The sequence below is a fragment of the Moschus berezovskii genome, chromosome 14, assembly GCF_049115385.1.
Source record: "Moschus berezovskii isolate FMDL1 chromosome 14, NW_MosBer_1.0, whole genome shotgun sequence".
Taxonomy (NCBI): Eukaryota; Metazoa; Chordata; class Mammalia; order Artiodactyla; family Moschidae; genus Moschus; species Moschus berezovskii.
The window spans coordinates 57283439-57308110 of NC_142473.1; the positions used below are offsets into that span (position 1 = coordinate 57283439).

The window sequence follows — 24672 nt, forward strand, 5'->3', positions numbered from 1 at the left end:
GAAGCAAGGAGTAACTCACAGACCTTGCTGAGAAATCTGGGTTCTGCCTTGAGTGAAATTAGGAGTAGCAAAAAGTTTTAAGTGAGAGTGGGATGGACTATGATATGTTACATATATAAATCTGTGAGAGGGTGAGGAGGAGGGGTTAGAAGTGGCAGGGTTACTACCAGAGAAGAAAGACCAGTTAGGAGGCCATTTCAAAACTGTAAGCAAGAAATAGGTTTGTTTCTGAACCAAAACAGTGATGGCGGGGGGCAGAGAATGGAATGGTTTCGAGAGAGATATTTAGGAAGCATATCATACAGAAACTGGTGAAGACTGTAACGGGGAATGAACAGGTGGGTTATTCAGCACGCTTCCAACCTTTCTGGTTTACCAACATTTGCAGTAAAGGGGAAGAAATGTAGGGGCCAGAAGTGATCATCTTTTTCATTAATTTCTCTCCTCCTCAATGTCCTATAAGAGTGTTCATACAATTAAGAGATAACTGTTTACTTTCCTGGCATACTATGGTTATCCCATTTCTAATTCCCTACTGGGATTTACATTAGTGAAACTTATTAGTTACAGTAAGGCAGACTTAAGAGTTCTAGTCCTGCCCTCTAAGACTTTTTCCCTTTGTTTTAAACATCATTTTCAAAAACAATACAACAATAGAAATAAGAGAAAAAGTATGTGTGGTGCAAAGTGAATGTATGAAGAGCATCTGAGAATAGAATTTTCTGGCCAGAGTGGAGGACTTCAGTGAGTGGAAAGTGTTGGAAGTGAGGAAGAGAGGGAGTGGTGGGGTGGGGAGAAGGTGCAGGATTTCAATCCCATGAAACAGTCTGACTTAAGGATTTCTCAAGGGTAAGGCCTCAACTATAAACACAGCCTGAAACAGAATAGTTGCTTTGGGTAGAGATGCTTCTAGTGAGCCAAATATTCAATTCAAGCATAAACTAAGAAAAATAATCTGCTCCTGGGTGCCCCAGGGAGGAAACAGGAAGCCTGTTAAGTCCCGGGATATCTCTGATCCCCAAGACAGGGGGGTTTTAAAAGTAAACCTACTCAAGGGTTTTAAAACTAAACCAGCCTCCAGGGTGTGGGACTTTTTTAAAATACCCATTATTTTCTGCTTCAGCTCCATATGGAACTACTTAGTGAAAGATATTCCACTGCTAGACGAAAATACAAGCAGACACTCAGGCTTGAGTTCAGACTGAAGGGTAAGTGTCCAGGGACAACTGAGGCTGAGTGGCAGGGATTTTACAAGACAGTTGCATGGAGAGGAGCTGGGAGGAGACGTGAGAGATCTCCTGACCCAGCCTCTAGCTATCCCTTAGCTTCCTCTCCTGTAAAACGGTAAACCTGGTCTAGTCTAGAAGATCTCTATGGATGCTTTCGGCACAACCATTCTGTTCTTTCTTTCCATCACCTTTTCCATAACTGAATAAACAAACTCCTCATCTGGTGCTTGAGACCTAATGTATTGGGTTGGCCAAAAAATAACATCTTGACTGAAAAACCTAAACGAACTTTTTGGCCAACCCAATATAACAAGTCTCAGAGGAACCTGAGGCACAAAGGAAGCATGACAAGAGGGTGAAGATCAAAGGTAACATCTCCTTGTTCTCTTCACATCCCACTTTGTATTATGGTGTCAATTTATTTAGGACAGAGGTTTGATCTCTGCTGAAGAACATAATTCAATTCAATGTTCATGTATGTCATCTTTCTGTCACACAAAGAAAAAAGAAAAAACCTATCAACTGATATCTGAGGCTTGTTTGGAATCCAAATGTTGGCCCTATGCCCAGCCTCTAAGCCAACAGCTGGTTTTCAGAGACCGAGTTACTGGACGCTGAATTCAAACCTCAAGGTTTCCTAAATAGCTTTTTTGCTTTAACAAATGCTGCTGAGAGTGGAAAATCAGATCCTTTCCTTCAAGAATCTGTACATAAAAGCTGCAACCCAATCCCTGCATTAAACATAGCCTGGGACAGGTTACCCAACCACAATACATGGGTTATTTTAATTCAATATGTTTTTCCTTTGGAATTCAGAAATGACTTTGTCTCAGTTCTTCTGAGACATTCTGAATGCTTAATTCCTAGCACAGAAGTCATTGCTGATGATACTACTTTCTAAATCTTGGTACTTTTTAAAAACTGCAACAACAAAAGAATCTAGGGGTTAGCTATCTAAATATTATATGATGAGTATACATAATACTATATTAGTACATAGCTATATATATGGTACTAGTATAATTTTTATTCATCAATTTGGGGTAGGGAGTATAGTTTCAATATCAAAAAACATTTAATTTCTAACTAGAAATTCAAAGGATATCAACTTAGGCCCCTTAGAAATAACATCTCAAGTTACATTAGATCACCAGATTGCGAGTATAGGAAAATAAGCAGGAACTGCCAGAATTCTTGTTTTAAAAAGCAAACATTTCACCAGGTTTTAGAGCAGTGACTAGAGAACAGACAGTCTCTAAGTTATCAAACTAAGCTTTCTGAAATTAAATGCTCATAAGTCATATGGGAAGAGACTCTAGAATTTTTCTGGTTCTTTTTTATTATTTGGGCTCTCACAATCCTAGCTACTGTGTAGAACCAAAAGTTGTGTCTAGCGTCACCAGCAAGTCTTAAACAACAATCATAAAGAACTAACATTTGTAGAGCAATTACTACATTCCTTTACATGGTAGTTAATGCTTCCAACAACCCATGTTGGTAGGTACTATTTTTATCATCATTTTACAGATTAGGTGACTAATATTTAAAGAGGTAAAGGAACTTGCCCAAGGTCAGAGTCAAGCATTCTAACAAATGTTACATTCCTGAATCCAGACTCTTAACCACTATTCCAGCTGCCCATTAAACCTCAACAGCTATGGGGCTTGGTCAGCATCCTGGCATATCATACAAAGCAAGCAGTAGGCACATCATAGCGTGATAGAAAGAAATAATCAAAGGAACTATGTCCTAGTCCTAGCTTGGCTACTTACTTTTTGCTGTTTAGTCACTAAGTCATGTCTGACTCTTTGTGACCATATGGACTGGAGCCGGCCAGGTTCCTCTGACCATGGGATTTCCCAGGCAAGAATACTGGAGTGGATTGCCACTTCCTGCTCCAGAGGATCTTCCCAACCCAGGGATCGAACCAGTGTCTCTAGCATTGCAGGTGGATTCATCACCACTGAGCCACCAGGGAAGTCCTTGCTACTTACTAGATTTTATAATCTTGGATTACGGTACTTAAATTGAAGTTTTCACACTTTTAAATGATTTCTCATTTGCCTAAAAGAATAATACAAACCTATTTCAAAACACTGTGTGAGAGAGAATCAAATGAGATAAGGTTTGTGCATGACCTCCCACTGTGACAAGTTTGTGACAATGACAATGGTAAGAAGATGGTAAAGGAGGGGGAATTCTAGCCAGCCACTATGATCACTCGCTCACTCTTCTGACTTCTGACCCCCATCTCAATCTGAGTCACCAAATAAAGAGATTAGTAGTATGAGAACAAGCACACGGGTGGCAGGGAGGATGGTGGTGCCTCAAATCAAAGGAAAAAGTCTCCTCTATTTCCACCAATGAACTTGAACTCCAATGAATACGGATTAAATAAATTTTTTTTTTTGTTTTGGTCACACCATGTGGCTTGTGGGATCTTAGTTCTCCCTATCAGGGATTGAATCCTGGCCCCCACCAGCGGAAGTACAGAGTCCTAACCACTGGACCATCAAGGATTCCCCAAATTAAATTATTTTACTCTGTAAATATGGGCCCACAGAATACTAGGCAACAATGCTACTCCAAAGAGTGACAAGAATTATTAAAATTATCATCATTTATTGTTATAATTGGGCTTCCGAGGTGGCGCTAGTGGTAAAGAATCCACCTGCTAATTTGGGAGACACAGGAGACTTGAGTTCGATCCCTGAATCAGGAAGATCCCCTGGAGTAGGAAATGGCACCCTGCTCCAGTATTCTTGCCTGGAAAATTCCATAGGCAGAGGAGCCTGGCGGGCTATAGTCCATGGGCCGCAAAGAGTCAGACACGACTAAGCAACTGAGCACAGCACATTATTATAATACACACTTATATACACTATATAGTGTGTGTGTCTGTGTATTATCACGTTATTTTTGGCCACACCATGCAACTTGTGGGATCTTAGCTTGCGAGATCAAACTAACAGTAAATTTAAACAGGCATACAACTGCTTATATGCAAGCTACATACTTAACAGCATGTACCAAATTACATCATCATTCAGTTACCATTGAGTAATTAACAAGATCTCTCACACATGCTTCCTCACGCTCACTGACTCTTCTACATGGGTTCTCCCACATAGCCATAGTGGGAGAACTTCTTCCCATATGCCCTGGAAACAGTATTACTACCACACACACTCACTCACAGTTTTATAAGCAGCACGCTGTTGTCCCAGCTCAGCTGAGGGTCACAGGATATAAATACAGCATTAAATATTCAAGTAACTATATGGTTACACCCAGTTCTCACTTTGTGAGTTTCTCAGTGTCCCAAGAGAAGGTGCACAGCACATATTCACACCATGGTGCTATATCCATTCGTTTATCTTTCATTGTTTGAGAGAGTCAATCCCTGATTACAGTGCCTCAGGGTTCCAAGTCTTACAGTGCAGTTTGTTGATTGTATTTTCAGTTTCTGTTCAGCCGCTCAGTCCTATCCGACTCTTTGCGACCCCATGGACTGCAGCACGCCAGGCCTCCCTGTCCATCACCAATTCCTGGAGCCTACTCAAACTCATGTCCATTGAGTCGGTGATACCATTCAACCATCTCATCCTCTGTCATCCCCTTCTCCTGCCTTCAATCTTTCCCAACATTAGGGTCTTTTCAAATGAGTCAGTTCTTCGCATCAGGTGGCCAAAGGATTGGAGCTTCAGCATCAGTCCTTCCAATGAATATTCTGGACTGATCTCCTTTAGGATGGACTGGTTGGATCTCCTTGCAGTTCAAGGGACTCTCAAAGAGTCTTCTCCAACACCACAGTTCAAAAGCATCAATTCTTCGGCACTCAACTTTCTTTATAGTCCAACTCTCACATCCATACATGACTACTGGAAAAACAATAGCCGTGACTAGACAGACCTTTGTTGGCAAAGTAATGTCTCTGCTTTTTAATATGCTGTCTAGGTTGGTCATAACTTTGCTTCCAAGGAGTAAGTGTCTTTTAATTTCATGGCTGCAATCACCATCTGCAGTGATTTTGGAGCACAGAAAAATAAAGTCAGCCACCGTTTGCACTGTTTCCCCATCTATTTGCCATGAAGTGATGGGACCAATGCATGTTGAGCTTTAAGCCAACTTTTTCACTCTCCTCTTTCACTTTCATCAAGAGGCTCTTTAGTTCTTCTTCACTTTCTGCCATAAGGGTGGTGTCATCTGCATATCTGAGGTTATTGATATTTCTCCCAGCAATCTTGATTCCAGCTTTGCTTCCTCCAGCCCAGTGTTTCTCATGATGTACTCTGCATATAAGTTAAACAAGCAGGGTGACAATATACAGCCTTGACGTACTCCTTTTCCTATTTGGAACTAGTCTGTTGTTCCATGTCCACTTCTAACTGTTGCTTCTTGACCTGCATACAGGTTTCTCAGGAGGCAGGTTAGGTGCTCTGATATTCCCATCTCTTTAAGAATTTTCCACAGTTTGCTGTGATCCACACAGTCAAAGGCTTTGGCATAGTCAATAAAGCAGAGGTAGATGTTTTTCTGGTTGACTACATAGCAAAACCATATTGGCTGAGCATCTATTAGTGTGTGCTACACCCAGCATCTCCAAGCATCAAGTATGGTATTGCCCAGTGGTTTTGTTTTCCTGCTGTCAAATACTTTCATACACATATACATCTCAATGATAGTATTGAGTTCTTATGTGTGTGTAAAGAGACATCTCAGATTAACAATCATGATATTACAGACTCCAAGCTCTTAAAGGGCAGGGTAGGTTCTTGTTCACCATTCTCTCCCCAGTGCCTGGAACAGTGCTTGGTTCATAGTAGACACTCAAACACAAATGTTGAATGAACGGATAAACCTGAAGCATTATTCCTATAGAGACCTGGACAATTACTTGGCATGATATCCACAGGGTTGTGTCCCTCCAGTCACAATGACATGTAAATCTCACACAAAGTCACAGAATGTCCCCCCATACTAAACATCAGTTCCCTGGGTCACATGGTCAACACACATGTGGCTAGAGTGTCACCGTATTCTCTCCGTTTCACTCTCTCAGGGTCGCTGTGTCTCTGTAACAGAGAACCTGGGGGCCCACACATCTTGACTCAGTACCGTGTGAAGCTGTACTCCGCCCCACAGTCGCTCCACCGCACGTTCCCACAGCGGACCAACCTGGCTGGGTTGTGTGAGGCTGGCTGGGGGTGCCACTGTGTGTGGCGAGGCACGGAGTCTGAGGTCCTACGCCGTGTGACACGGTATCTCGGGGTGCCCTCAGGGTGACGATGGCTCTGAGGAGTCACACTGGACCACGGTACCCTGGTCTCCCGGTTGGACACCGCGTCCGAAGTCCCAGCAGGGTGACCACGAACCTGAGTTACCCGCGCCCCTGCGGCACAAAGTCCTGGCCTCGTCCGTCCTCCGAGACTCAGACCCTCCGGCTCACACCCCGCCCCCGGAGCCCTCACCTGGTCAGGTCCCGCAGCCGCGCCTCCTCCCCGCGCAGGTAGCGCCGCAGCAGTCCCAGCAGCCGGCGCTCGGGCGCCAGGGCGCGCGCCACACTGGTCAGCGCCGAGAACGTGTCCCCGCGCGCCGCGACCTCGGCCGGGTCCCCTGCCCTGAGCGCCAGCACCGCCAACAGCGCCGCCAGCCGCGCCGCGGGGCCCATCGCCGGCGCTCGCGCGCGTCTCTCAGAGCGTCGCCCCGGGCCCTGCTCTCGCCGCCCCGCCCCGCCCCGCCCCGCCCCGCCCCGCCCCGCCCCGCCCCGCCCCGCCCGCTCCTGGGCCCCGCCCCGCCCGCTCCTGGGCCCCGCCCCCCCCGCTCCCGGGCCCCGCCCCCGACTCCTCGCCAGCCCCTCCTCTCGCTCTTCACCGCCCCCCACCTTCCTGCCCCTCGGAGTGCGTGTGGGCTGCCTGCAGCCTCAGTGTCCCCCGCCCACTACCAATCACGTCCCTGGGGAAGCATTTCCACTGTGGCTATTTCACACTTGATGAAATTAAGGCAACGGGTGTGGCGAGGAATGAATTCATCAGTCTATGGCTGTACAACGTCATTCAAAAATATTCACTCCCTGGATCAAGGGGTGGAAATACAGAAACATCCCTGGATTCTGATGGACAAATCAGGAGAGTAAACGTTGTGGTATGGTAACAGCTGTGTGGGTAAAGATCTGTGACAGACCAGAGTGGAGGAAAACACTTCACACAGGACCTGACGTCTGAACTGTCTCCAAGGATGAGTAGAATTTTGACCGGAGGGAAAGAGGGTGAAGGCCATTAGGGTCAGTGCGTGACAAATCTAGGACTTATATAACCAAAACTTCTGGGGTCCTGGGTCATTGCTCTGCACGACATACCCATGGTCATTTAAGCAAACAAAAGGATTGTTAATCCTACTACTTACCCTTTCCCCCTCTTTCCCAGGCAATGTTGATTCACTCATTCATTCATTTAACGAATATTTAGCACCTGTTCCACTGCAAGGGCGGGATGGGCTTTCCTGGAGAAGGTACTTACTTACGTATACCAAGGTTTGAAGGTGCAAAATTGTTTGAGTTGCAGAAATGATGATAAATTCCTTGGGGCTGGGACTGTCAGATTGTGAAGAGGTTTTGCATGTCATACTAAGAAATTTAGCCTGTTTGCTATGAAAATCCAGTGGAAACTTTTTCCTTTTTTTTTTAACCTCTCTCTGCATCCCACCAGTGGAAGTTTTTAAGGGCATTAATAGTCGTCCAGTGACTGAGCAAGGTGAGGGAATAAAAGCCCAGTTATTTAGGCCCGACATGAGACAGCTCTGACAGGCTGTGGTCCTCCTGCCACATAGACCAAGGCTTTGTCAAGCTTCTTTGACCTCTTCCTCTGCCCTTTCCTGCTTTTCCTGTGCTTTCACAGATTCTGATCCCTAGCAATATCTTCCACTTCAAGCATCATCTCAGCATCTGCTTCTGGAGAACCCAACCTGTAACAGCAACACAATCAACATCCACAGCTGATAAGTGTAAAGCAGTAACCTGAACCCAGGTGGTGTGGGTCTGGGTGCCATTTTCTTAATCGCTACCAGAGGCAGATTTACCATGAAGTTTTTGAAGCTTAAGCTTCAAGGCCCCGAACTTGCACAAATCCTTTCCAACACCCTCAGGATTGAGGGGTGGCAGAACCCAACATTATTTTCTTATTGTTATATGTATTTGTAAAATTTGCAAAATAAAGCTATTTTAACCACAGTTGTTTAAGTTTTCTCCTTCACTCTGACTTCCTCTTTATCACATGTCCCCTTATGGTGGGAATGTTGGAATGGCCAAGGGTCTGTATTTGCAACTGAGTAGTCATCTTAGCCTGCTTTCTGCTCATAGAAGGTTGAGCATTGTAGTAGGATGAATAATGCCCCCCCCAAGATGCTAATGTCCTAATTCCTAAAGCCTGTGACTATGGTGCCTCACATAGCAAAAGGAAGTTTTGCCGGTGTGATTAAGGATCCTGAGATGCCCCAGTTACATATTCACTTATTTGACATCAGTGTGGGCTCATGGATTTCATTTAATGAATTATAATTCATTACTTGCTTATTTTGAAACTCAGATTGCCCTAGAGTTGGCCAGTGGTAGCCCCTTCAACCTGGCTCCTGTGTCCTTTTGATATATTCCCTTTATTCCTTGAGAACTTCCATACTTTATTACTTCCAAGATATTCCAAATCGTCTGTACTTTCCCTTCTCCTGTCCTGGAATCAAGCATTTCCCCCCATGAGCCATGGTTCCTTGTATTCAGAAACCAAGATCTGGCTGCTAGGTATGCTCATTGCAACTGGAATGTCTCTGCTCCCAGGTCCTTTTGGCAGACAAAACTAGATAATTATACATAACTTTGTTAAACTTTGCCTAAGTGTTTCTTTTAAAAATTGAGATATAATTTACATACTATAAAAACCCACATTTTAAAAGTATACAATTCATTCATTTTTACCATAGTCACAAGGTTGTCCAGCAACCACCACTATTTAACTCTAGAACATTTTCTTCACCCCCCCCAAAAATACCCATTAGCTATCACTCTATCCCCCTCCCATGTGACAACCACCAATCTACTTTCTGTCTATATGGATCTACCTACTATAGATGCTTCATATAAATAGTTTCCCTTTGATATTATTGAACAGTTAATGAAATTGTTTTCTTAATTTCATTTTTTTTAGATTGTTCTGTGTTAGTATATAGAAATACAATTGATTTTTGTATACTGATCTTGTATCCTGTAACTCTCCTGAAATTCTTATTATGTCTAATCATGTTTTGTGTATAATCCTTATAATTATATACATGAAAGATCAAAATATTGGAAAATGGAGTTTGTTTCCTCCATGTGAATCTGGATGCTATGTCTTTTTTACTAATTTATCAACACTTTCCTAGAACTTCCAGTGTAATGTTGAATAGAAGCGACAAGAGAAGATATCCTTATCTTGTTTCAGATCCTGGATGTATAGGTTTCAGTCTTTCACCATTAAGTATGATGTTAGCTGTGGTTTTTTTGTCAATGCTTTAACTAGGTTGAGGAAGATCTTTTCTGTTCCTAATTTTTTTAATGTTTCTGTCAAATATGTTTTCTGCATCTATTGAGATGATCGTGTGGTTTTTATCTTTTGTATTAATATTTTGTATTATAATGATTGATTTTTGTTTGTTAAACCAACATTGAATTCTGGGATAAACCTTGTTCTTTGTTGCTGGATTCAGCTTGCTATTTGGGCTTCACTGAACTTCTCACTTTGTCTTTTGTCAAATCTGGGAAATATCCATATATTATTTCTTCAAATATTTTTTTCAAAATCTTCTGGAATTATGATGACATAAATTAGGTACTGCATCACAGGTCATTAAGGCTCTGTTCATTTTTTAAAAATCTTTTTCCCTCTGTTGTTCAGATTAGATGATTTTAATGGATTTATTTTCAAATTCACTGAGTTGTTCCCTTGTCAGGTGTATTCTGCTGTTGAGTAAATTGTGAATTTTTTAGTTTGTTTTTTGTATTTTCATTAGGCTCCTGTTTATATCTCTTCTTTCTTGACATTTTCTACCTTTCCATTCACTTCAAGAGCGTTCACCTTTACTTCTTGGAGCATTTTATAACAATCTTCAATCATTTAAACATTTGTGTCATCTTTTCTTTGACATTTGTTGATTGTCTTTTCCCGTACTAATGGAGATTTTCCTGGTTCTTTATACGCTGAACAACATTGGATTAAATACTGTTGAACGTGCGCATGCATGCTAAGTTGCTTCAGTCATGTCTGACTCTTTGCAACCGTATGGACTATAGCCCTCCAGGCTCCTCTGTCCATTGGGATTCTCCAGGCAAGAATACTACAGTGGGTAGTCATGCTCTCCTCCAGGGGGTCTTCCTGACTCGGGGATTGAATCCATATCTGTCTTATGCATTAGTAGGCATGTTCTTACCACTACTGGGTTTCCCCAGTGGCTCAGATGGTACAGAATCTGACTGCAACCCAGGCAATCCCTGGGTTGGGAAGGTTGCCTGGAGAAGGAATGGCAACCCACTCCAGTATTCTTGGCTGGAGAATTCCATGGACAGAGGAGCCTGGTGCTCTACAGTCCATGGGGTTGCAATGAGTCCAACATGTCTGAGGAATTAACACTTTAACTTTCATACCTCTAGTTGCCACTAGTGCCACCTAGGAAGCCCCAGACATTTTGAATATTATGTTACAAATGTCTAGATTTCATTTAAATCTAATGGATAATAGTAATTTTTTTTTTCTGTTTGTTTTGCTCACCCAGTTTGATTCAGAAGTACTGACCTGCTTCTGTGGTTCCAAAATATCATTCTGTTTTCAAAGTTTTTGCAATGTTCTTCAGATTTGTCCTGGTTGTATGCCACCCAGTGGCCAGTTTCAGATCTGGACAGTGGTCTATTCCATACTCAGTACCCAAGTACATGGTATGCTATTTAGCCTCAGATTGATGCTTGCACAGTTCAGGTGTGAGATCAGAAACTGTGGCACTGTTCTCTTGAACTCCTCCTTCTCTTGTGATTTCTCTGATACCTTCCAGTCTTTTGAAACCCCCGCTTTTGAGCCCTCTGGCCAAAAAACTTGGAGGTTCAGTTACTCTTCTCTCCTGTGTATTTTTCATGTATCTGGGGCCAAGTCACAGGAGGACAGAGGGAGAAAAAAATTCAACAGGGGTTTACCCCACCCTACTGGGATTGTTGAAAGAAAAAACTGCAGCATTATTTTATGCGGTTTTAATGTACACGAATGGAATACATAAGATAACTTGAAGGTTTCGGTGGCCATGGGCACTCACTACCACCACTTCCACTGTGGCCCATCACTGCAGGATTGCCTGGTGGGAGGGGTGCAGGAGGATGGAGAACAAAAGATAAAAAAACAAGTGGATGTTACCCCCCGCCTCCGCCCCTCCACATCAATGTGAGGGTCCTCTTTCCCTATTCTTGAGCCAGAGCTAGAAGGCTTCCCCTGTAGCTTTCCTAGTCCTCAACCTGGGGTCCACTTACAGGTTTAAGGCTACTGAGGATCAAAAAGAGGAAACTCACTGCCAATTCAGCGGTGCTTCAAATTCTGGCCTTTCTCCCCAGTCTGACTACAGAGTCCTCAAATGCCTGCTCTGTTCTCTCTAGATTTTATAGCTGCATTCAGTGGGCAATACATCTTCCAACAAACAGAATTTCCTACATTATAATATTTTATTTTTATTCTGCATCATAGAGGACTTTAAGTCATTCTAAACAACAACAGGGTTCCAAGTTTGACTAAAGCCAAACTGAATTTTAACTAAATTATATTACATAGACAATTATGTGACAATAGAATTGATCTTTTCCAAGAGAGCTATCCAGCCATCTCATTCTCTGTCGTCCCCTTCTCCTCCCGCCCCCAACCTTTCCCAGCATCAGACTCTTTTCCAGTGAGTCAACTCATTGCATGAAGTGGCCAAAGTATTGGAGTTTCAGCTTTAGCATCAGTCCTTCCAATGAACACCCAGGATTGATCTCCTTTAGAATGGACTGGTTGGATCTCCTTGCAGTACAAGGGACTCTCAAGAGTCTTCTCCAACACCACAGTTCAAAAGCATCAATTCTTCGGCGATCAGCTTTCTTCACAGTCCAACTCGCACATCCATACATGACCACGGGAAAAACCTGAACTGACTGAAGAGAGCTAAGTTTGTGAGGTTCAGTTTTTGTTCCTGTTTGGTATTCAGCACGGTGTTTTTGTTTGTTTTTTGACCTGTATTATTACACAATTTCTATTTCAGAATGTTAAAAACTAAAAAATGATGTTAGCTTTAAAGAAATGTTACTATTATTTTAGCTTTTTTAAGTGCAAAAATAGAAAGTTAAAGCAGAAATAAAAGGATCGAGGAAAAGATCATGACTTTCAAAATAAATATCAAGGCAGAGGAGAGAAAGGCTTTCCCAGAAATCATCATCAGCTTCATGTCATGCCGCTCTCCCCTGCTCACTCCACACCAGCCACACTGGCCTTTGGCCTTTTCATTTCCTGCTCCTGCCAACCTCTTTCCTGATTCATGTGTAATTTCTGACTAACTCCTACTCATCCTTTGACTCATTTCCTCAAGAATCTTTCATTTGCTTGCAGATTAGGGTCGAATCCCCATAATATTCAAAACACCCCCTATATTTCCCCTTGGTAGCACTTATTACAATTGTAATTTCTTTTTTCTCTAATTCATGTCTATCTATTCCACCAGAGCATAAGTTTCATGTAGGCAGGACTGTGCTTAGCAGAGTACCAGGCAATAGTGGGTACTCGTTTAAAAAGAATGAATAGAGCAAACAGAGCATTCAGAATAATCCTACTACTCAAGCTGTTTATTGAGGGTCCTCTATGTGACAGTCCTTTGCCAAGTCTTTTCTGATATTCGTCTCCTTTATCCTCACAATAAGCCTACGAGGTATGTATTGCTCCTTTGCATTTTATGGTTGGGAAAACCATAGGTCATTGAGATTAGTGGTTCAGCAGCAAGATGGTAAAGCCTGAAATTGAATCCAGGGTCTCCAGTTCTCAGCTGAGTACCCTTTCCACTACCTCATTATTTCAGGTGCTCATTACCAGCTCCTGGCTCAGTCGCCCTTCAAGAAGAGTTTCTGGGATACTCATTTCTCATTCTCTTCTCCTTTGTGTTATGAAAGGATTAAACCAATAGACTGATGTTTCTACTAGTGTGGTCTACAGTACACCTGCTCCAGAATCATAGGGAGGAAAGTGGATGTGCTTAGGAGACACAGTGCTACCAGACTCATTGAATCAAAATGTAGGAGAAGGGGAGCCAAAGTCTAGGACTCATTTTTAACAGGTTCATGAGGTGATTCTTGTGCATGTTTAAGTTGAGAACACTTCCTTAGGTGATTTCCAAAGTTCCCTCCAGCTCTGACAGTCTTTTCTTCTAAGATGTTGAATTTGGAGGCCAGGCTTCTATAGCCCTATCATCTTTTCCAGAGCTGTGAACTCAATACATACTATTTTTCATAAATGAATACATTTGAATTTGGAAGACAGATTCAAGTCCTCGCTTGGGTATTTACCAGCTGTGATTCCTTGGGAAAATTACTTCACCTCTTGAGCCTTAGAGTTATCATCTTTTAAGATGGAAATAATAACAACGACCCCTATTTTGGCTTCTAGTAGTTTGTGTGGAAGATAAATTAAATCATGTTTTTCAAACCTCTTGTGATTCCAAGTTGAAGAACCACTACAGGTATAAAATGGACACCAAGAGAGGTTACTTCAGTCCTTCAAATTTGCAGATGGCTCAGATATAGCTCTTTCAAATGGATAGAATATGGAGTTTATTCAAACACAAAACAACCACTACCATCTATGAAAATCGTATTTCCTGGAAAAGACCCTGCTGCTGCTGCTGGTAAGTCACTTCAGTCGTGTCCGACTCTGTGTGACCCCATAGAGGGAAGCCCACCAGGCTCCTCCGTCCCTGGGATTCTCCAGGCAAGAACACTGGAGTGAGTTGCCATTTCCTTCTCCAATGTGTGAAAGTGAAGTCGCTCAGTCGTGTCCGACCCTTAGCGACCCCATGGACTGCAGCCTACCAGGCTCCTCCTTACTCTTTTATAGAAACCTGATTTTTTAAAGAAACCTGAGGCATTCCTACAGCGCCCCCTGGTGAAATTTAGAAGCCAACTCAAACCCATAATCCTTGTCAAACACTTGCTGTTTGCTTAGAAACAAGATTAATTTCTCAGTGTATGTATCTCTTCTCCAATAGACTAGGAGATTTTTTAAAATATATATATATTTACTTATGGCTATGCTGGGTCTTCGCTGCTTTGCATGGGCTTTCTCTAGTTGTTGCGAGTGGGGTCTACTCTTTGTTGCTGTGTAAGGGCTTCTCGTTGCAGTGCCTTCTCTTGTTGGTGAGCACAGGCTCTAGGCGCGTGGGCTTTGGGAGTTGCAGTACGTGGGCTCAGTAGTTACAGCACGTGGGCTCAGTAGTTACAGCATGCGGAGTCTAGGGTGTGCAGGCTCAGCAGTTGCGGCTCACAGGCTTAGTTGCTCCATGGCATGTGGAATCTTCCTGGACCAGGGACTGAAACCCATGTCTCCTGCATTGGCAGGTGGATTCTTATCCACTGTGCCACCAGGGAAGCCCCTAGACTAGGGACTAGCTTTTTGTGGGGCGTCTCTTTGTCCCCAGAGCCTACCACTCATCCATCCATTCATTTAACCATTACTGAGTATCCATTGTGCCAGGTGCTGTCCCTGGTAACCAGCAATACAGCAAGAGGAGCCAGATGACTTCCCTGTCCTCAGAGTCCTTATAGCAAGTACGAGAGACAGACAAGTAAACAGTCAAGAACAATGGTGGTATATGCCATGTAGGGGGAGGTGCAAGGAACTATGGTAGCCATTTGGCTAAAAACCAATGAACAGTTTTGAGAAAAAAACACAGCACATGGAGGGATGCATGGCAAAAATGAGGCATGAAGTAAAAGCAGGAGCCATATGATGAAGGGCCTACTCTAAGTTTACTTTTACACTAAGGTCAATGGGAAGCAACTGAACAGTTTTAAGTAGAGGAATGATGCAATTAGATTTTTGTTTTTAAAAGATCATTCTGACTACAGTGGGTAGAACTGATTGGAGGAGGCAAGGTCACAGGTAGAAAGACCAGTTAGGAAGCTGCTGCATAATCCAGGTGAGAAATGAATGTTTAGTTAGGAGGTAGGTGTACATGGGAAGCTTTACATGTATGGGTAAAATTCCATTTCTTTCTCTGAGTGGTAGGTACAAAATTATTATATTCTTTATATTTTACACTTAGGTTACATAAATTCTTTAGTATATATGAAGCTATTCATTTAAAGTCAAAGAAGGGGATGACAGAGGATGAGATGGTTGGATGGCATCACCGACTTGATGGACATGAGTTTGAGCAAGCTCCAGGAGTTGGTAATGGACAGGGAAGCCTGGCGTGCTGCAGTACATGGGGTCACAAAGAGTCGGACATGACTGAGTGACTGAACTGAACTGAAAACTGATAAAATAATACCATATGTGTACATGTATATATGTACACATACATAAATTTAAAAATTTGGAAGGGAAGGACACAAAAAATTCAAGAGGAGGGTGGCCTCTCAGAAGGCAAAGTAGACTATAAAGACAGCCATGATCCTTACTCCTCCCTGTATCCACACCCTTTGTGGTGTGAGCTTGCATCTCCCTCCATTAAGGAGTCAATTTCCCCTTATTATTTTCTTTAGCCAATGAAATACAACAAAAGGGACAATGTGCCAGTTTTGAGCCAAGGCCTCAAGAGGCCTTGCATGCTTCAGTCCTGTCTTTTGGAACCTCATGCAGGCACCCATGTGAACAAGTCTGGGCTGGCCTGCTGGAGCATGGCAGAGCTTGGCCAACCCAGCTGAGACCATTGTGAGCTAACCAGCACCCAGGCGACTTGACTTGGCAGCTGAACTCCATCTGATAAGTGAACCCAACTAAGACCAGAAGAACCAGCCTGCTGATCCCAGTCCAAACTTCAGAACTGTGAGATATATAAATAACTGTTTTAAGTCACTAAAGTTGTGGGTAGTTTGTTTTGCGGCAAAAGTTGACTGTTACAGAACTGGTGTCTGAAATGCTGCTTTTAAAAAAAGCCCCAAAATTCATGGCATTGGCTTTGGGATCAGGGATGGGTGGAGATTGGAAAACTGGCAAGTAAACAGTGAAATCTGGGAAAATGATGAGGAAATTGTGACTGGCTAGAAAAATGGTAATCTGTGTTTTACAGTGGCAAAACAATTGGCAAAACTGTTGCCTATAGTAACTAGGTCAAGATGGGGGAAAATACTAAAATTTTGATTCAACTAAGGAAATTTCTAGGGAGAATGTTGTGTCAGTTGGGTGCTCCCAGCTGGGTGTGATACCCTTATAACAGGAAGAGAGGTATGAGTTAAAGAAAGAACTGGCCTGCTTGAAATATGAATTTAGAAAGAAGAGAGAGGGCCAGGACTTACTACGTTAAAGAATAAAACTTCATGTTGAGGCTCTCTAGCCAGCGAAGAATTCTTACAGGGAAATACAGCCTGGAGATGTGGATCACACCAAAGGTGTGGCTGTAACACACTTTGTAAAGACCTTTGAGAGAATTAAAGTGATGTCTAGTAGACTAATAGACAAAAAGACTTCTTGAAATCTTAAGAGCAATATCCCTAGAAACCTAATGCCAAAATAGCAATGATAAAGTTGAGAGATGTCTCAAAAACGATTGGGTGAATGTGGCATTTGGAGTAGGATTAGACTACAATCAGATACATAGAAGAGCCACAAAAATTTTAAATTGGTCGCACATGTGAGAGTATCACCAACCTGGACTAAAAGGGACTTAAATAATTCGAATTGCCACTCAGCTGCCAATATGAGCTACTTCTTCAGAAGTAGTCAAGGAAGGTGATGGACAAAGCATAGTACAGAGCAAGAAGCACAGAGATCAATAAACAAGGGAACTACTCCCAGGGAGCAGAATTTAGGCCTTAGCAAGGAATACTCCCTCTCCCAGGAGAGGGGACCTGACAAACTTTGTCAACTTGGAGTCCAGAACTGCCTCTGTTTAAGGATGATTTTGTATCTCTCATGCTTTTCCTTCTTGAATGGAAGTGTCTGCTGTCTTTTAAATTCATAGGTATCAAGATCAGAAAGAATAACATTCATCAAGTCACCTACAAACCTGATGTAGATGGTAAGATCCTAGACTTCCAGCCTAATGACATAACAGCAAGAGACTTTTAGGGGCTCTGAAATGGAGGTAAGCATATTTTGCCTGTGGAAGGAATGTGAACAATTAGTACATACTGTGGTGGATTAAAAAATGGCCACAATATTTCAGCCCTCCTTGAATCCATACTCTTTGAGTTGTGTCCCTGCCGTTCCTCCCATCAAAAGATGGAGACGATTTCTCCATTCCTTAAATCTGAAGTGGCCTTGTGACTTTCTTGGCAGTGGCACTATTAAGCCTCAAGATGCCTCAAGAGCATGTTTCAGTTCTTTTTCTTGAAATCCCGTGTGGTTCTGAAGCTTAGAAAGGTCTGGCCTAAACACACAGACTTGTATGTAGGTCACCAACTTCAGAGTGATAGTTGGAACTTTGGACATTTAATCCAGAAAAAGTGTGTAAAATCTATGCCATTGGCTGAGATCAGAAACCCATTTTCCAGTCTCTGCAGGATGCTTCTTTCTGCTTTCTTCTTCTTGTCTCCCGTGTCTGCAAGGTCTTTCCTCTTTTCTCTACCTCTAGCTATTCTTTCACGGAGAAGGCAATGGCAAGCCACTCCAGTACTCTTGCCTAGGAAATCCCATGGATGGAGGAGTCTGGTAGGCTGCATTCTGTGGGGTCGCTAAGGGTAGGACACGACTGAGAGACTTCACTTTCACTTTTCACTTTCACACATTGGAGAAGGAAATGGCAACCCACTCCAGTGCTCTTGCCTGGAGAATCCCAGGGACGGGGGAGCTTGGTGGGCTTCCGTCGATGGGGTCACACAGAGTCGGACATGACTGAAGTGACTTACCAGCAGCAGCAGGAGCAGCAGCAGCAGCAGCTATTCTTTCAAGGCTCCCAGCAATTGTTTAGAGCCCTTCCTGGATCCAGCAAAGATACCCCTCTATTCCTGCAGCATTCTATACTTACTTTTACTACTGCAATTCTATTGCATTGTAATTGTTTTTGTCTTTTTAAATATGTGGGTTACGTCTTACCAACTTTTTGTTCAGGGTCCTGCTCCTGGTAGGCTGAAAGTGTTAGTCACTCAGTCATCTCCAACTCTTTGCAATCCCATGGACTGTAGCCCACCAGGCTTCTTTTCCATGGATTTCTCTAGGCAAGAATACTGGAGTGGGTAGCCATTCCCTTCTCCAGGGGATCTTCCTGATCCGGGGATCACACCTGGGTTCCCTGCCTTGCAGGCAGATTCTTTACTATCTGAGCCACCTGGGAAGCTCTGGTTACTAAATATTTATACAGGAGAAAAGGACTGCCTTTTGAGAGACCTGAGTATTAGTCCCAGATTTGCCCCTGAACTGCTTTGTAAATCAAAGGATCACTGCTCTCTGGACCTTAGTTTTCTCTCTACAAGTAGAGAGGACTCCCTTGCTGAAGACTAAGATTCACTGAATGAAAATTAAGCAGGCACCCTCAGGTCATGGGGGAAAGAGAGCAGGGGGAAGAAGATGACTTGGGTTCTGCAGGAATCCATTCTGTGGACTCAAGTTGATCCCCAACCTGACCCTCAGACTTTCCTGTTAAGAGAGATGCTTGCATTGAGTTTGGGTTCCTTCCAGGGCAGAGGTTCTGATCCTTGTCCACTAGAGGGAAGTATGCAGATGTGGGAATAGCAAACGACTATTTTTTTCTGCCCTTGCTCCCTGCCCACTCTCCTACTCGTTCCCTACTCCAACTTTCCTAATTTAGCCTCAGGTTGGTTTCTACCCACCCTTCCAACTTCAGCTCATGATTTTGCTGCAGCCAGTCTGGCAGGAGGGCCTCCAGCAAGTCGAAAGTCTCCCTGTTTCCCAGTTGTCACCCATAGATTTTCTTTGCTTTGAGTTGAATTTATTCATATACCAAGTACGTCTCATCCCCTTTGCTTATTCACAGCCTACTTGCCCTTGTAATGCAGCTCAAATTCCAGTTCAGTTCACTTCAGCTGAACAATTTTTCCCCCCGAGGGCTCGTTATCCTCTTGGCTCTGTTCTGGGCTCTGGGGAACTGCACTGAGTCAGCCAATTCCAGCCCTTGGGGAGCTCACAATCCACTGGGAGAGTCCAACACACTCAGAAACCATTTCCTCGTGGCGTGGGAAGTGCTGTAACAAAGGGAGTTCTGGCAGGACGGAGTGGGGCCCTGCCCACTGTGGTTGGTGGGGTGGGGGTGGGTGACAGGCAGGAAAGGCCTTTTTTTTTTTTAAGATTTTTTTGGTGTGGACCATTTTTAAAGTCTTTATTGAATTTGTTACAATATTGCTTCTGTTTTATGTCTTGGTTTTTTGGTTGAGAGGCATGTTAGCTCTCTGACCAGGGATCAAACCCACACCCTCTACGTTGGAAGGCAAAGTCCCAACTGCTGGATCACCAGGGAAGTCCCCAGGAAAGGCTCTTTGGGAGAGATGATGCTTGAGTTGAGGATTAAGAGAGCAGTTGTTCATAAAGCAAAAGATGTCAAAGTGTTAGGGGAAACACACTGACTGAAACCGCCCAAACTGGCCAGGCACCATAGTAACTATTTGCCTGAATTATTTTATGACAGAAGGTCCTAGTAAGGAACATGGAAGTAATAAGCCACCACCAACTGAAAGAGTTCAGGAAAGGTCAAAAGGAGATGCCACATGTCCTAGCACCTCCCAGAATCCTTCTCGCTGGCATCCATCTTGGCTGAGCAATGCATGTGCCACCAGGAAGGACCCTGAGTCAGAATAATTGGCCAGATACAACCCAGAAACTAAGCCCATCACCATAAAACCCAGAACAGCGAGTCACATGGCAGAGCAGACCTCCCGGTTTCCCTTAACCTCCTGCTCTAAGTCCAGGTGCCTCTTCCCAATAAAGTTTTTGCTTTGTCAGCTTGTGTGTCTCATCAGTCAACTCATTTCCAACTGTTATACAAAAGCCCACTCTCAGGTCCTGGAAGGGGTCTCCCTTCCTGCAACAAAAGAGTGTCCTGTAGGCCGGGGCCCTCTTCCTGACACCTGTTGTGCTGCCCCCATATCAGAAATCTCACCTTTTTCTATTCTGGGCTGGCATATATATTATGTATATATTAAATTTTATACATTAAATTTATATAATATACATTTATATTTATCATAAAATTTATATTTTATAAAAATTTATATAAACAAAATAAAATTTATGTTAAATATAAATATATTTATATTTTTATATATTTATAAATATATTAATTTTTTTATATATATGTAGTATTATGGGGGCTTCCCTGATGGCTCAGACAGTAAAGAATCTGTCAGCACAGGTGACCCAGGTTTGATCCCTCAGTCTGGAAGATCCCCTGGTCAAGGGAATGGTACCCACTCAAGTATTCTTGCCTGGAGAATTCCATGGACAGAGGAGCCTGGCAGGTTAGAGTCCAAATGGTATTAATGTTGGACCCAGCTCTTTGGAAATTGACTATGGGGTGATTAGGAAGGTGAAGGGGATCTAAAAATCAGGTCATACATGGAACAGTTACTGAATTACACTATGCAGACTGAGGGGAAAAGCCTTCAAGTGACAAGGAAACATTTTTGGATAACATTGAGTTTCCAAGTCCAACCAAAGAATAGAAGCTGCAGGAGGCAGATTTCAGCTGAATATAATAAAAACTATTAGCCTTTCTTTTAAAGAGAATAACTTGTCTTGGCAAATTGTCACTGGAGAAGTTCAAATCTTTATCCCATTTGGTAGTCATATAGTAGAAAATGATGATATTGGATAAGATGACCTTCAAGGTTCTTTCCAGTGGTGAATTCTCTCATACTTTCCCTGCCCCCACCATCATCTCTCAGAGACTTTCTGCTTAAACCCTCTCGTGACTCTCATTATTTTCTGACTGAAGTCTCAGTTCTGCAGCACAGCACGCAGGACCCTCTCCCCAGTCCCTGCTCACATCCCTGCTCCCACCATGGCAGTACTGAACTGCTGGTGGTTCCCTGCATGCTTGTGCTGTGTTCTGTGCTTAAGATGTCCCTCCTCTTCCTGTGCCTGAGCTTTTACTTATTCTCCAGTATTCTGTCTAGCACTGTAGTGAACTGTCACCTTTTGTCTGCACCACAGTTTTCAACTGGTGAGTTAACTTCCCGTCACTGTGTCTTGATGGAAGGGTAACTGCAGCACACTGTCTCCTGCTACCATTCAGAAGGAAGCTGAGGGGTCAAATCCTTCCATTACCAGGATCTAGTTTCAGCCAGGAGGCAGGCATGTGACAACAGTCCCAGGCCACTGAGGCCTTCTCTTCAGGTGCTTTGAATTCAAAGACATCAAGAATAGATACGGGTGATCTGGTGGTGTGGGGCAGTGGGAACAGTGTTCTGATCCTGCTGTTCCAGCAGTAACATGGTTGCTGTGTCTTTTTTCCTACTTCTTAGCCTTCTGCACTCCCCTTGGTTCCTACATATTTCTGGGTCAACAAATATTTATAAAATGAATGAATGAAGCAGAGAGATAAAGGTCAAAGACATAATCCAAAGCAAATCACATGCACGACTGGTCTATTTAATGATTAGAACCAGAGGTAAAGAGAGGGAAATAAATATAAACAGGAGAACAGTCACATCACTAACAGGAATGAAGAAGTGCTAGTTTGGGGAAGACGAGAGGAAAGATGGAGAATAAATAAACATTTTTATTATAGTGAAAGTCACTCAGTTGTGTCTCTTTGTGACCCCATGGGAATTCTCCAGACCAGAATACAGGAATGGGTAGCCTTTCCCTTTTCCAGGGGATCGTCCCAACCCAGGGATCAAACCCAGGTCTCCTGCATTGCAGGCAGATTCTTTACCAGCTAAGCCACAAAGGGAAACCCAAGAATACTGGAGTGGGTAGCCTATCCCTTCTCCAGCAGATCTTCCCAACCCAGGAATCCAACCAGGGTTTCCTGCATTGCAGGCGGATTCTTTACCAACTGAGCTATCAGGGAAGCCTTTTTATTATAATCCCTCCTCTAATACATCTCCATCTAAAGACACATGAATTCTCCCTTGGGGATGATAACAGTCCCATTGCTGTTTTAGGTTGAGTTAGCTTCTTGGTCCCTGTTTTAGGTGGGTCTCAGGTCAATGGACTTGTCCTTACCTTCAGAGGCTGTTAAAGAACTTGTCAAACACAGGTGGCCCATAGGCATAAGAAAATATGCTCACCATTGCTAATTATTAGAGAAATACAAATCAAAACTACAATGAAGTATTACCTCACACTGGTGAAAACAGTCATCATCAAAAAGTCTACAAATAATAAATGCTGGAGGGGATGTGGAGAAAAAGGAACCTCCTACACTGTTGATGGGAATGTAAATTGGTGCAATCATTATGGAAAACAGTCTGGAGGTTTCTCAAAAAACTAAAAGTAGGGTTGCCATATGATCCAGCAATCCTACTTCTGGGCATATATCTGGAGAAAACGAATTCAAAAAGATACATGCACCCTAATGTTCATAGCAGCATGATTTACAATGGCCAAGACATGGAAACAATCTAAATGTCCATGGACAGAGGAATGAATAAAGAAGATGTGGTATGTATATAAAACAGAGTGTTATTCAGCCATTAAAAAGGGTGAAATAATGTGATTTGGAGCAACGTAGATGGACCTAGACATTATCACACTGAGAAAGAAAGAAAGTGAAGTCGCTCAGTTGTGCTTGACTCTTTGTGACCCCATGGACAGTAGCCTGCACCAAGCCCCTCCGTCCATGGGATTTTCTAGGCAAGAGTACTGGAGTGGGTTGCCATTGCCTACTCCAATCACACTAAGTGGTCAAAGGCAAATATCATATGATATCACTTCTATGTGGAATCTAAAAAATGATGCAAATGAACTTATTTATAAAAACAGAAACTGGTTCACAGACACAGAGAACAAACTAATTGGTTACCAAAGGGGAAGAGGGGTGATGGAGGGATAAATTAGGAGTTTACGATTAGCAGATACAATAAAATAGATAAACAACGAGGTCCTACTGTACAGCACAGGGCACTATATTCAACATCTTGTAATAAACCATAGTGGAAAAGAATATGAAAAAGAAAATACACACACACATATATACAAATACACACACACATATATACAAATACACACACACATCTGAATCACTTCGCTGTACACCAGAAACTAACAACATTATGAATCAACTAATATAGTACTACAATAAAAAAAAAATAACTTGTCAATTAGTACATATCCTGTGGCACGATAAATAAAAGACAACTCGGAGGTTTCAAGCCAGGAAGATATGGGGCCAGGAAAGTGGGAAGAAAATGCTTAGCTTGAGATTTCAATAGGACATGGGCAGAGATGACTCAGAGGTAGTGAGAAGTAGGTGTTGCCTGAATGAGACATTGATTAATGGGCTTGTAAATCTCTAAAGGGGGTGGAATCACTGCTGCATATTTCTCATCACATGCAACCCTGTGCATGTGTGGAATCAAAGCAGAATTCAGGGCTTTTCTTCTGCATGCAGAAATGTGAGATGGGGTAATTCAACCAGTAAATATTACTGGATACCTTCTGTGTGCCATGCACTGTTCCAGGCAATAGTAATGTAGTGAAAAGGCTATGCTTGTGGAGACTACAGAGACAGGTAATAATATTACTTAAATTTGCTGTATTGTTTATGTGCTTAAACAACAATAAAATAGAGGAAAAGGTAAGGCTGGGGTTAGCATGGTTTTCAGAATATACAAAGGTGATAAAATGATCTTGTAGAATGTTACTCTCACTCATCTTACCTTTGAACCTGATCAGAGGAAGCAGGCAGTGGAGACCAGGATCACAGAGTCCTAACAACCCTGGAAACTAACTGCATGACCACCACTCTATCACAGATACACGGTTACTTCTTTGAGGGATTTCCAAACCTTTAACTTTTTATTATGTTAGTTGATGCTAACACGGGCAGACAAATTAGGCCAATTAAACGAGAGAAGGAGAAAAATAAGGTGGAAAAAGATTTAGTATTCTTTCTCTTTCTTCTGGGACTTTTGGCTAACCAGTCAAGAAATATTTACTGAGTAATGAGCTACACTACTTATTTAGGGTCAAAGTAGTTTCTAGAGTATATCATGTATACATTTCAAGAACATGTTCAGTTTGGATAGCAAACTTTATAAACTACATAATATCTAAGATAATAAAAGTTACACAGAAACTTATGC

General features: G+C 42.8%; 1 protein-coding gene across 2 annotated transcripts in view; it reads right to left on the minus strand.

The window, feature by feature from the left end:
• Positions 1–6947, minus strand: part of P4HA3 (prolyl 4-hydroxylase subunit alpha 3) — a 44331-nt gene extending 37384 nt beyond the window's left edge. For both annotated transcript variants that reach the window (XM_055423659.2, XM_055423660.2), the window contains exon 1: positions 6701–6947. In XM_055423659.2, the coding sequence (XP_055279634.2) occupies positions 6701–6900 (200 nt within the window). In that variant the 5' untranslated portion in view covers positions 6901–6947. The remainder of the gene's footprint in view (positions 1–6700) is intronic.
• Positions 6948–24672: the final 17725 nt, after the last annotated feature.